Source organism: Hylaeus volcanicus, chromosome 6 (assembly GCF_026283585.1).
Source record: "Hylaeus volcanicus isolate JK05 chromosome 6, UHH_iyHylVolc1.0_haploid, whole genome shotgun sequence".
In the NCBI taxonomy this organism is placed as follows: Eukaryota; Metazoa; Arthropoda; class Insecta; order Hymenoptera; family Colletidae; genus Hylaeus; species Hylaeus volcanicus.
Window position 1 is genome coordinate 21,394,022 of NC_071981.1, and position 13,692 is coordinate 21,407,713.

Genomic DNA, 13,692 nt, shown 5'->3' on the forward strand with positions numbered 1-13,692 from the left:
TTAATCGAGACAGAAACGGATGAAAAAACATCAAATCACTTTATTGTACTTTTAACGTCCAATAAACAAATATAACTTATAAAAATATATCTTTAAAAAATTTCATTTTTTTCTAACAAAAATCGAACAAAATTATACCCCTAAAATATGTACATGCAATGTAACGTAATATTTCGGTTAGCTTTCTAACATATCTCGAATAATTTCGTCTATCTTATTATAGCCTTTTAAACCAACTTTGACACCAGCTACTTGGCATCCAAAAGTTATAGCTGATTGTAAAATGTCTTGGGTAATAAATTCTGTGTGACTACATTCGTCGCTTTCAATTTTGTAATTCTTTTCAATATTCCGTTTCAGTTTCTCCTCTTTTTCTATGGTATCGTTTACTTGCAACGATTCTGATTTTCCCATTTTAATGAAATCCAATTTAGTTTTATTCAGAAAATGCAATACTGCAGCATTGAAAGTGTCACCAGCACCCAACGTATCCACGATATTTTGAGGTGGAAATGCCGGAGACTGCACGGTAATGTTATCCGGTGTTCTTGCCATAGCACCTCGATCTCCCCAAGCACAGATTAGCGTTGCTCTGAAAGAAACCACGCGTATTAGCGTATCAACGTTACGCTTATAATTCTCAACTATCTTTTCATATACAAACATACCCAGACTTAGCATCTTCGCTAATATTCTTTAAAGTTTCGCTCATATTGTCGTATCCCCTACTTTGGGCAAAATCTTTCGATATAAACGCTACATCGACGTATGGTAATAAATCTAACAGTTCCTGTTTCGGACGTTCTAGTTCTATGCTAACCGTAATTGGTATCCGCCTCCAATCGGTCTCTTTCGTGCTAGAATTTTCATGATAATTCAATGTGTTATTGTAGTTTTCTACGTACTGCAACATAGCTAATACTTGGTCCAAGTTCCTGCCCTCAAAGTGAATCCAGCTGTAATCTTGAAGATGCAGCTGTTCAAAATTTTTTAACGTTAATTCCGGTAGACACGGATTGTGATGTAAAATTGTCCGCGAACCAGAACTTAGACTTAACGTAACAGTGGATGTAGGACATCCAACGCCTTCTACCATAGGACAATGGGAAAAATTAATGTTATATTTCCGCATATCGTTTTGCAGAAACTTTAGGTGTTCTTCTGCGCTTAAGGTACCAAAAAACTCGCACGGACTTCCCAATAGGGAAAGGACAGTACAAGTGTTAGACGCATTGCCGCCTCTTTGCCATCGGTATTCCACAGATCTGTAAAGTATTTATTACTATTATTATTATTTTCAGATGAAAAAATGACATTTTATCACGAAATATGAAATGAATAAATTTCACTAATTGCATAAACTATCGAAAACTACAGCATTAACTAAAATAATAAAATGTGAAATTGCGCAATCGCGAAGAGAAACGAAATAACTTCTACATACCTTTGATCGGAATCTTCCGCGGGGTATTGTTTACAGGTCTGCACAATGTCCAAACAAGTCAATCCGACGCAAAGAATTTTCTGTTGGTTCCGCTCTGCTGTAGATGTACCAACAATTTTTTCATAAAAACTTGAAATCATATCACTGGATGCTTCTGCAGACAGATGAACAGACACAAAAACGATTGAACATCTGTTTGATTAACATACGCGTACAATAAATATCACACTTTGATAATTCATAACTTACATGTACTTTCATATCCCTCGATCAATTAATCCACTGTTATCTGTCAGATTAAGTGCTCCAATCGAATCTACTCGACCTTTGACATTCCGAATGGAAATACACTGATCATTTTTTAACCTACGATGACTTTTGTATCACCGAAAACACATATATATATATATATATACATAATAACATCACGACTCATCCATAGTTGAATAACAATTTACAACTTAACCATAACTTTGCACATACACGTACATATGTAAAAGTTTAGTTTCTTTCATCTAAATAATAACAGATTTTTTTGTATTCAAAAGTCAAACTTATGGACAAATCTAATAAAGATTTTATCTTAATAAATGGATTTCTTTCTTTGTTTCCTTAATTTTTAGTTACTGGTGTCTCGTAGCTCGTAGATACAGTGTTAAGGAAAACATAACCTTATATTTGAATGTTGATTTATTATCGATTGTTATCTAGAAACTTTAAAATTCCCGCTTCTCCAACGTCAACTTGTCTGAATGCACCCAATGAGAATGGAGAATGGAGTTATGTGAATAGGAATATGGGGATAATAAAAAATGGCTGCGCTAAGATGGCATCGCAAGCGATTTTGATAGATTTTATCGTTCATTGACTTTGAATTTTCTGTTCTGCACAGGTTACCGAAAAAATTAACGCATAGAAAACCATAGACTTTTCTCTTGATTGTAGGAAAAATTATTTGTATTTTAAGCAGGTCTTAACTTATGCGATGTATACGCGTTGACCGCATAACATATCGAAAGATCGAAATCAAACTTTCACGTATAATTGTTTGACACCTTGTTTCACGATAAATTTTTCTTACGTTTAAACTTCGTCTCGAATCGTAATATGGATCCCCGAATACACAGAAGAACAGAACTGGAAAAGGGACCGGGTGATTTGGTTAGTGTTATAACCTCAACAATTTCCAAATAAATTTTACGAATGACACTGACAATTCAATAAAATCCTCAATTATAAATGCGAAATATTTTTAATATTAAAATTGAGGATAATTGAGAAACTTGCTCTGTATTACATTTTACAGATAGTTGAATGGTTGAACGAGGCTTCCTTAAATCCAACAGGAGATGTAAAAGTCACAAATCTATGCAAAGTCCAAGAAATATTGGTAAACAAAGAACCACAATTGCTTCCGTTATATTTGGATGAAGTGTTACAGTTTTCGGTAGACAGAAATGCAGACGTTAGAAAAACAGTTACAGGTTTCATAGAAGAAGCTGGGTAATTACAGACACATAATATACTATACATGTCATTCTAGTGGTTCTTTTGTTGTCTGTGTATTAATTCTAATTTATTTGCAGAGTAAAACAACCGGAAGTAATACCACGTCTAGTTCAAGTACTTCTAAGATTAGTTTCAGATGAATCTTCAGCTGTTGCCAAAAGAGCTCTTAGAGCTAGTGGTAGAATACTGAGAGCCGCGCTCAAGTGGATATCCAGTGCCACTACGGTTACTCCAGAAATGGAAGTAGCATGGAGTCAACTTAGCGCTCTTAAGATTCAAATCATAAATATGATAGACAGCGATAACGACGGGTAAGAAGAACATACCGCGTACTACCCAGTTGTCACAGTCAAGTATACATTAATAAAAAATTATTTGCATTTCAGAATTAGGACGCAAGCTGTGAAATTTCTCGAGGGTGTTGTTTTGATACAAACATATCCAGATCCAGATTCGCCAAAAAAACCGGATGATTTTTCTTTAGAAGATATTCCATTAACATTAAAAATAGCTCGTAGACGAAAATTAGAAGAAGAAGCTAATGATGTAATGGATTTATTAATTAAATTTCATGGATCTCCGCATGTTAGCAGCGTAAATTTGATGACATGCATGGGATCTCTGGCATTGATCGCTAAAACAAGGCCTCAATTTATGTCAGGTGTAATACAAGGTAAATAACGTTAATGGAAATAACATTTATATCGGAATCGTAATTTAAACATTTCAATTCACAGCTTTGCAAAGGCTACAACACGATTTACCGCCAACGTTATCGGATTCTCAAGTAACTAGCGTTCAGAAGCAATTGAAATTAACGTTATTAGGTCTGATGAAACACCCAGCTAGTATAGAATTCGCCTCTATCATAGCTAAACAATTGACACAACTTGGAGCCAAAGAACAAGAAATAATTAAGGCTTATCCAAAGCCGGAAGACATTCGACGTATGAAAAAACGTCAACAAGTAAGTGCATATTTATTCTAAATTACGAGCATCGATTGTAGTTTATTCGTCGATTAATTCGTATATGTTTTAGGAAGCGGCTGCTGCTTCTGCTGCAAAACGCGTTAAAATCGAAACTGCTTTAGTACCAGATGAACCAGAAATTCTACCTACTCCAGTACCACCCCCAAAATTACCTGAACTAATGGAACTTTCGGAAAACTTTATCGCAGAAAGATTGAGCGTAGAAATTGCTACAGATTTAGTAATGGATAGCATGGTATAGAATATTTTGTGTACAGTTGTCATGGATTGAAGATTCATGAAGAATTATCTTCTATCGATTGTATTTCATTCGCAGGCATGGGTTCCGGATACAATGACGACCATCTTTCAAAGAGAATATCAACCTACATCAACGACTGATATTAATATTCAACGGCAAACGATTGCTAAATTATTGGCTGCGCAAATAAAACAAGCTAAAGCGAAAAAGAAAAAAGACGCTAAAGATGAAGACGCCGTGATGGAGGATTTAGTGAAAAATCCAACAATTAGCGTGGCTGAAGCAAAACGTGAACGAAAACGTGAAAAAGACAGAGAGAAAGAAAAAGAGGCGAAGGCATCCTTAGAGGCACACGAAAAATCACTTGCAAAAGCGAGAAATCGTTTGAAAGCTTTAAAATTGTCGGAGGTTACGAAACCATTGCCGAAAGAAGTAAAAGAGAAAATGTTACTGATGGCTGTTAATAGAATCTTATTTTCCGAAAAGACAGCCGCGTTCAGCGGTGTAGCAGCTATAAGGTAAATAGCTTTGTCGATACATTATCTCGCGAAATATATTATTCGAATCCGAAACATCATGTCTATTTCAGGTCAAAAATTTTAACGACTTTAGCTGCAACGTTCAATCCTTATATTAAAGAAGCAGTATTACGTTATATTACCGATGACATGAGAAATCGTTTGGATCTGGCGTTAGGCTGGTTATACGAAGAATATGCGTTACTTCAAGGTTTCCAAAGACGAACGACACTGTGTACAAAACCTCAAGAAGCTCCACATCAAGCTTACAACTTTCTATTATGTACCTTAGTATCAGCGATAGATCTGGTTCAAGGCAAAGATCGTGACGCGCTATTAAATAGGTAATAGATCGAATAAAATACTTAATAATAATAAAAAAAAAAAGGGAAAAACAATATTAACCAAGTACTTATTCGAGCAAAGATTGTACTTGGAAGCCCCTTTGATTACCGAAGACGCTGTCGAGGCTTTGAAAATGGTCTCTTCTGATGAGACAAGGGGCCTGGCACCATTGCAACTATTGAAAGACATGGTTATTCGCAGACCGACAAAACAATTAGTTTTTTTGAACGTGTTATTATGTCATACTGGTCACGAGAACACCACTGTAAGTTATAATGTATCATATTATTTACTACACTTGGTACATTGAACCGTATGTATTATCCAAGCGCTTTAAACGTTCTATTTTTTCTCTCTTCGAATAGATAAGGGAAGCTGCTATACAATTAGTTTGTCAGTTATATAGTCGTCTCGAATTAAGTAAACTCATAGAAGAGTACGCGGTTCTTTATTTAGGTTTCTTGCGGCTTCATAGTCCACCCGAAATAGTCTTTGGACAAGATCGAGGTAGACCGCAAGTAGAAACCCAATGGTCTGAGTCGACTACAAGAGCTTGCCTTGGGTTGTATCTTGCTCTCTTGAGTGAGCACCAAGATCTAATTCACGAGTAAGTAACTTTTTAACGAACGTATTCGAAGAAGTAAACGCATACTTCTATCAATTGTATGTTTGTAGATTGGCAAGAGTTTACACATCGATGAGCGCGGATGTAAAACGTATGGTTCTTAGACTAGTAGAAGGACCTGTTAGGTCTTTGGGAATGGGCAGTCCACAACTACTAGCTCTGGTTGAAAATTGCCCAAAAGGAGCAGAGACGCTAGTTACGAGAATTATTCATATTCTTACTGAAAAATGTATGTAATTTTGAAATTTCGACATCTCCGCGCTATATTTCCGCTATTTTAGATGTACTAATATATCGTTCTATATCTAGCCGCGCCGAGTGCAGAGTTAGTAGCAAGAGTACGAGAACTTTATCAGACGAGAGTTTCCGATGTTCGGTTCTTGATACCAGTTTTGAACGGCTTAACGAAGAAAGAAGTTATAGCCGCTCTGCCAAAACTTATAAAACTCAATCCTATCGTTGTTAAAGAGGTAAATGTATCTTTGAAAATGTTTATCTAGATTTAAAATAACATTGAGCATTGTTTTGTAATGATATTTCTACAGGTGTTCAACAGGCTACTAGGTACTCATAATAACGAAAGTGGTTTACCTCACACATCTCCTATCACACCTGCCGAACTGTTAATAGCCTTGCATAATATAGACCCAAGTAAAGCAGAATTAAAAACAATTATTAAAGGTGAGAGGTATTACGATATACATATATTCAAGTCATCCGATCCCCATTTTCTTACTTATTCTAAAATATCGGTTTACAGCTACGTCTCTGTGTTTTGCGGAGAAACAAGTATACACGCAGGAAACCGTAGCTGTTGTAATGCAACATCTAATGGAAATGACACCACTTCCTACATTATTGATGCGTACGGTGATACAAAGTCTAGCTCTTTATCCAAGGTTAAGCGGATTTGTTATGAACATACTTCAACGATTGATCTTAAAGCAAGTTTGGAAGCAACCGAAAGTCTGGGAGGGTTTCGTAAAGTGTTGCGAGCGCACACAACCACAGAGTTTCGCGGTTATTTTACAACTTCCTCCGGCACAGTTGGCTGAGGCGTTAAAGATGGCTAACAATTTACGAAACCCTTTGCTAGCGCACGTCGAAGCTTTTGCTGAAAATCAGGTAATTATTACTGTTACAGTGTAATAACGATTGTATTGCTTTATTAACAAGTTAATCTTATCTATACAAAAGATTTAATCGTTATGTTTCAGAAAGCGCACATTCCGCAATCGATAATGGATGTTATACAGGGTAAATCACCTTGCGACATGCATGATGAATTTGATATTGTGAGTAAAAATACTTGTATATAAAGAGTTGATTCTTATATTATCGTAAAAACAAAATAAATATATGAACTGATCCAAACAGCTTTTCCTCCAATTTCTTGCAGGCACCACCTGGTGATTATCCGATCGAACAAAAACCAGATACAATGGAAACTGATGTTTCAGAACCAGCCCCCCCTGGTTTAGATTAGCATAAACTCATTCCAGTGTTGGGATTTGAATCATCGTCTACAGATTGCCCCAACTTTAACGAATTTACATTGTAAATCATGAATTATTTCTTTTCTCATTTTCCGTGACAATCTGAAACGTTAGATCCACGTATTCATCGTCACATGCAAATTGTAAATACTTCATATTCAGAATTTTTCCGTAAATTCAATTCCTTTTATAGTTTTGATGAATTCCGTTTAATTCTGGTTTTGTAAATAGGAGATTGCTTACATTAAATGTATGTACATACATATGTTATTTTTTCGCGATGTGATATATTCTTAATTACATGTCGTGAAAAACATTTACTGTATGACTAGATAAGGCACGATCAATTTTTTTGCGAATGTTCAGTTTATTTCACGAGAGATCAATGATCGCCATTGTTAATCAAAAATTATATTTACAAAAAACATATATATATTTGTTAATACTCGACAGTATACAAATACAATTTTTAGTATACAAAACAATCTAAATGTTGATAAGTGATAATTACAAATTTGTACATATGTATGTTTGTACACGATGTCGGTAATCGAATTCAAAGCATAGTTGATCGATCATGTAAAACAGATATTTTGCCACATTATTACGCTATGTACATAAATCATTCTTTCAGTGTGAAATGTGATATTTTCTATTTGTGCCCAGAAATAATTTAAGCTGCACAGATCATGTTATTCGATAAATGTTCAATTTGCATTATATTCAGCTTTAAAGATGTCATAGTGCAGAAACAGTAAGTATTCAAACTATCACATCATTATTGATTTATACTTAACGTTCAAATCCAATTAGTATTATGTATTCATCATGTTTTATACATTTTGTGTGCGTGTTTATCTCTTGCATTAACCAGTGAATCATTCTGCAGATTAACTACTCACTAATTACTCATCGTGCCTATTATACGTCACGTATTATTTCGTTATATGTATATATTAGGATATGCGAAAATTACGTAGATTTCATGGAATATGTGACATAAAAACCACGAAACAAAAGTTACAAAGAGGTAGACTTTAGCAGAAAATATTTCAATAATCAAATGTAGATGTAAAAGGGGCAAATAAAATATTTTGTTAAATAAATTTCAAATTTCTCTTGTACATTTTTCTATAATATGTATTATAATCGTGTAGAAAAAGTCGATACGTATTTGATTAGAAAAATGAAATATCATCCAAAATCAACTCCTGTGTCTAATAAATCACGTAACATAAACGATGCTTTTTTTGGAAGTATTCTGGAAACATAATACATTATTTACACACAAGTTAGTTCTTCGAAGCGGCCGACATATATACATGAAGACATTAATGGTAAAATTACCTAAGGATATGTCCTAGGTAAAGTAAATATCCAGGTACACTGAATTCTGCATAATTTCTTCGAACACCATCTAAAATTTGCTTAGCGGCTTCCGCAGCGGGCATTGTGCCGAAATAGCTTGGTATTCTATACGAAACATAAGATGGTACTTATCTGTGGGAATGTGGTATTGTTTGTTTCATTGCTTACCTAAAACGAATATCTTTGCCCGCTTCTACGCCTACAATAAACGGATAAACGTGGACTAAGGTAATTATAATGTTACTATTAGAATGCCTTAGTTCGGTATGCAATGATTCTGCTAATCCTTGAACTGCAAACTGTGCAGTGGAAAGAGGAACCCTACTACCACCAGTGGCACCACCAGATAGTCCAGCCACAGATGATAAAACCACTATATGTCCTTTTCCAGCATTTTCCATACAAGGTAAAACTGTTTCTAACAACTAAAAGCAGAGATTATCATTTAGATTTATACTACTAATCTTACTATACAATCTATAACTATTTATCGTGCATCAAGTATTTACCCAAAAGTGGCTAATAACCGTTAAGTCGATCGTTTGTCTTATTTCTGGTCGATCTTCAATCAATGATCTAGGGCTAGGTATACCGCAGCAATGAAAAAGCATTGTAATTTTGCCGAATTCCGATTGAATAATATTCACTGTACGATCTACCTATTATATTGGTTTGTAACTCGATTAGCATAAGGTTCATCAAACACGCCGAATATCACTTATAAAAATGATATACATACTTCATGTTTATTTGTTACATTGCAAATATATGTTTTAGCTACTCCCATTCCCTGTGAAGCTTTTTGTACGGTGATATTACAATTTTCAACATTAATGTCTATGCAAGCAACATTAACACCCAATTGACACAAATGAATTGCCAATTCCCTGCCTATACCACGTCCTGCACCAACAACCTAGACCAAGAACAAGGTACCTTGCGAATAAAACAAATTATTTTTACATTAAATAAAATAAACCTCGTACCATTGCGACTTCTCCACGAAGATTTTTTAAAGGTGGAGGATTGAATGTTCTATACAGTGCAATTAAAATAGCACAGAAAATTCCAATTAGAAGCGTTATTAGATCCAATATTAGAATGAAAAGGGAATATAGTTTTAGTAGCATTTTTGGTGGTTTGAAGCGTCTTCTTAAACTCTCCTAAAATATAATATTACATTTAGTTTAAAGTAGTATGTTAAATAATAATACCTACAAAGAAAATGAATACATATTTTTAATTATCAACCTGAGACAATAATATCCTTTGATATAATAATTTGTACATAATAGAATAGAGGGTAGTATACAAAAACAATAACAGGAAGAACACAAAATTAAAAAAATAACTATTTAACATTACATGAATTAAATTAATTTTGTCTTACAAGGATGTACGAATCGTTGGTAAAAAATAAATTCGAAATCATTTTTGTATAATGTGTTGCAATATCGAAATCTATATAAAATGAATCGAATCTTTGATTTTCAACCGTAAAACTGATCGAAAATTTACTTCGAATACTTTATAATTATTAAAAACCTAATTTTCTGTCAAATAAAACACTCGTCGCACACTTACCATTTTTCTAAGCGAAGTATTTAGATGAAATTGTAAACTCAAAATCGTCATGGGATAATTTGAATCAATTGATCGCAAGAAAAAGGCTTATATTTAACCAAAACATGTATACCTTGTGTCAAGTATCACAAGTGAACTTTATGATAACGTATCGTGTCATTGTGGGGGGATGTTATCCAAAATCCGCGTGGACCAGTTCGATGTTTCATAACGACATTGACGAGTAGGTTTTGTTATAAATTCTACAAAAAATTTGAAATATCAACAAATTTTGTGATACACACACATTACACGCTACGCTCGAATACGTTTTTTCAAAACCTTTATTGTTGTTCTGTACATTGTACATACACAGACAGACCACACACAACAAACCTCAAACCCCATACGAAATGTTAATGATCTATGTACATTATATTCTATCGTTAATTTGTAATGACACGTGGTATTTGGTGGTATTGACCATCGAGAGGTATAGATCAGTATAGATCGATATGAATTGAACCATAACTTTACAACAAAAATTGAAGGATTAAAAAACGCATACAGAAATAGCGAAGAAATATGTATCTCGAGAAAGTTCGTTAAATTGTCTTCAACGTAAATAATAAAAAATGAATTATTATTATTATTATTAATGAATGATCATTATAGTAGATCTAGTTCGATCACTACATTTCACTAGAAATAAATACACAGAATGTTACTTGTATGGTAAACAACATTTTGAGTCAACATTATATTTGATATCCCTACCATTTCAAAGAATTCTACACTGCTAAAAATTAAATAGAAGATAAAGTGGTAATGTAAAATACACATAAGTACGACGGTAATATACGTACTCGAAAGCATTTATAAACGCAGGCGCAATTTAACTTTTTATATATAGCAATAGTAAATCCGTTACACTGACATCCACTGACATTATTCGTGGTGAGGAGAGTACAGTCGATGCGGTGTACATTTCTGTTGAATAAATTGGTCCACGATGTGGTACGATATGCTTCCAGTAATGGGTATACTGGGATCTCTTTGTCTAATACCCCATATCATCCCAACTTACATAAACGAGTGGAAGTTTGGAAATGTAAGTAGTTTGGAAATGTAAGTAGTTTTTATAACCTAACCTGTACATAGGTATTAAGCGTTTACGTAACATGAAGATTTAAAGTTTGCAGCATAAAATGTTTATTCGGTATTCGGCTAGAGAGTTTCTTTTTTCTATAACAATGGTGAATCGGTGAATGGATTTACCATTTATTTATACTACCATTGTATATTTTTTTTCTACTGTTTGTTTTGATAATTGGTTTTGCATTTCATTGTTATAGCCAATGCGTAGAAGATTGGAGAAAGACTGGGATAGGAGAATGTTTGAGAGAGATTCTGCATTAACTGGTAAAGTTTGGCAGAATGCGGTAGGTATTTATATAGCTTTATATCGTCTAATGATTGTAGATAATGTACTGCTTGATACTTTGGTTGCTCATCGAAGAAAGTTATTTTATACAGTTTCTTTTTTACAGGGCTTGGAGAACATTCCAGACAAATAGAGTCGTAAATTCATTTCAGAATACAGTTGTAACGCATTATTGTATAAATTAAATAATAATATATAGAATATGTGTATTACTTGTAAGATAAAGAACCAGACACTATAACGGATGTCTTTTTGAAAATGTTTGTTTGGTGTAGACAAGTACTACAACTAAATAAACGTAAATAATCGTAAGAATGTATATAAGATTATATATGTGGTGTTATTTTTTAAGCTAAAATATTCATTAAAATTCGATATCTTTTTTCTTTACGATAACATCGCAAGTTTTCTACGAACGTTCAAGCGACAAAGTTTTGCTTCTACTCACTCGTATAAGATAGATATTATAGTTGGAACAAATGAGGAATACGAATTTCACATTTAGAAAAACCTCGGGATGTTATAATCGTAGGTTATATTTTATATAATTCTTTATAGTAATGCAGAGAAGCTGAAACACTTTCGATTGACGAATATTAGAAAGAAAACATTGGACCCAATGAAAAATGAATAATCGTAAAGCACTGTTACTCAAATTATTCGAAAGAATATTATTCCGCGTCTGCGCACGCTAAAATGAACGACCATGTGACTTTGACTTTTTACTGTCGGTTTTTGTGCATACATGCTCCCGACTCTCAATACTCTGTTCATAAGAGAAAAAACATGTATTACATTAGGTTGTCCCAAAAGTTTCTTTCGTTTTATTAATAAGCAATACATTCGCAATATTTTATGTTTCACGTAACACTACTGAATCGTAAACGATTCATTTTGCTCCGTTACTGTTGTGTAACGCTAACATCTAAGAAATTAGGTTGTTTCTTTACATAAACACGAAAGAAACTTTTGGGACAACCTAATATCCGCGAGCATTCATGGGAAGTTTTACTTTCTCCAAGTGAAATGTGTTTCCATGATTCATTTCCTCGGCACTTGCAATACGCTCGATATAACTACTCTACGTATTTACGTAAAAATTCCTCACAGTCATAGGTAAATTCTGAGGGTTGCGATGGGGCCCGACGGCACACGAAAGCCTTTTAAGGGGAAAAGAAGTTCCAGGTGTTTCGGACAGCAAAGTTCTTTGTTTTCACGCCATTATAGTTCCGAATCCCTCGAAAATATATAAGATCGCCCTCTATGCGAAGTAGACAGAGATAACGAACAATAGGCAGCCGAGGGGGACAGGCCTTTGAACCGGGAACACAAAGGACATTACAGGTATACACATAGCACGTATGTGCTTTTTTCATGAGAAACGATGATAAAAAAGGAAACGGAGTCAATAGCGATTATTACGAGACTAATTAAACCGTCGCGTAAAGGTTACACGGATATCTTATTCTATTCGAGACCAATTAACAAGGATTCCCTATATTTTGTACAGAATTAAAATTTGTAACCAATTACAGAACGGCTGAAAAATGCAAGAATATATATAAAAAAGATATATATAGAAAGTAATTTCTAGAGAATAAGAATGAAATAGCGTATCGAAATAACAGTTCTGATCGACTAAACTCGCCCTCGAAGTTTCTTCGTAAATGTATCGTTATATTATGTCTCATCTAAAACGTTACATACTTGTTTCGAAGATCGTCCAATCACTCGAAATATAAACTAAAATAGATATCGTTACAAGAAATTGCTGTTGTATCGAATCAACGATTACAGAATGCGGCAGGATATAGTATCTTCGTGCGAGATAGGAGTATAAAAGCGCGATCACGAACACTTACAGACCAGGTAGCCACTAACCAGGTACTCGGAGATCTCTAACGGATCTTGAAACATTTCCTGTGCCGGTACAGTAGATTCGGTCGAACAAACGCCGAATTTATCGATTCTGCTATTCATCTCCGTCCCAAGCTACCCGAGGGTTCTTTCGACCAATCGCAATGCCGGGATCCTTCGGGCTGTAAAATTTCCTTTTGTCTCGAACTGTACCTCGAACCCGGAACACTTTCGAAATAACGTTAATACTCGAAATGTTATTCCGAATAGCATGTTATCCGTATCCCGTCA

At 34.4% G+C, this 13,692-nt stretch overlaps 3 protein-coding genes and 1 long non-coding RNA gene across 10 annotated transcripts; 2 read left to right on the plus strand and 2 right to left on the minus strand.

Annotated features, from left to right (window-relative positions):
* Positions 1–20: 20 nt before the first annotated feature.
* Positions 21–2,081, minus strand: LOC128878674 (ketohexokinase-like). Of its 2 annotated transcripts, XM_054127061.1 has the most exons (5): positions 1,934–2,081; positions 1,694–1,819; positions 1,445–1,598; positions 669–1,265; positions 21–592 (listed from the first exon to the last, which is right to left on the minus strand). In XM_054127061.1, exons 3-5 carry the CDS (start codon positions 1,582–1,584, stop codon positions 178–180), a joined length of 1,152 nt encoding a protein of 383 aa, XP_053983036.1. In that variant the 5' UTR covers positions 1,585–1,598; positions 1,694–1,819; positions 1,934–2,081; the 3' UTR covers positions 21–177. The 2 variants fall into 2 exon arrangements, with proteins under 2 accessions (XP_053983036.1, XP_053983035.1); XM_054127060.1 differs by lacking the exon at positions 1,934–2,081 and having other exon boundaries at positions 1,694–1,848.
* Positions 2,082–2,242: 161 nt separating this feature from the next.
* On the plus strand, positions 2,243–7,214 carry LOC128878672 (symplekin). The gene is made up of 16 exons (XM_054127058.1): positions 2,243–2,605; positions 2,751–2,947; positions 3,031–3,264; positions 3,340–3,626; positions 3,691–3,920; positions 3,994–4,179; positions 4,261–4,703; positions 4,775–5,047; positions 5,130–5,313; positions 5,414–5,655; positions 5,724–5,902; positions 5,983–6,143; positions 6,219–6,354; positions 6,434–6,798; positions 6,891–6,968; positions 7,073–7,214. Exons 1-16 carry the CDS (start codon positions 2,552–2,554, stop codon positions 7,157–7,159), a joined length of 3,336 nt encoding a protein of 1,111 aa, XP_053983033.1. The 5' UTR covers positions 2,243–2,551; the 3' UTR covers positions 7,160–7,214.
* A 747-nt stretch (positions 7,215–7,961) lies between these two features.
* On the minus strand, positions 7,962–13,400 carry LOC128878679 (17-beta-hydroxysteroid dehydrogenase 13-like). 5 transcript variants are annotated; one of them, XM_054127074.1, is made up of 8 exons: positions 13,252–13,400; positions 10,234–10,363; positions 9,524–9,700; positions 9,277–9,453; positions 9,047–9,196; positions 8,706–8,962; positions 8,517–8,642; positions 7,962–8,430 (listed from the first exon to the last, which is right to left on the minus strand). In XM_054127074.1, exons 3-8 carry the CDS (start codon positions 9,665–9,667, stop codon positions 8,364–8,366), a joined length of 921 nt encoding a protein of 306 aa, XP_053983049.1. In that variant the 5' UTR covers positions 9,668–9,700; positions 10,234–10,363; positions 13,252–13,400; the 3' UTR covers positions 7,962–8,363. The 5 variants fall into 5 exon arrangements, with proteins under 5 accessions (XP_053983049.1, XP_053983048.1, XP_053983047.1 ...); XM_054127073.1 differs by lacking the exon at positions 13,252–13,400 and adding an exon at positions 10,967–11,102; XM_054127072.1 differs by lacking the exon at positions 13,252–13,400 and adding an exon at positions 10,878–10,968.
* On the plus strand, positions 10,330–11,934 carry LOC128878680 (uncharacterized). Of its 2 annotated transcripts, none has more exons than XR_008457462.1 (4): positions 10,330–10,344; positions 11,014–11,211; positions 11,456–11,542; positions 11,651–11,934. It is a non-coding gene; the product is annotated as an uncharacterized LOC128878680 (long non-coding RNA). The 2 variants fall into 2 exon arrangements; XR_008457461.1 differs by lacking the exon at positions 10,330–10,344 and adding an exon at positions 10,911–10,925.
* Positions 13,401–13,692: the final 292 nt, after the last annotated feature.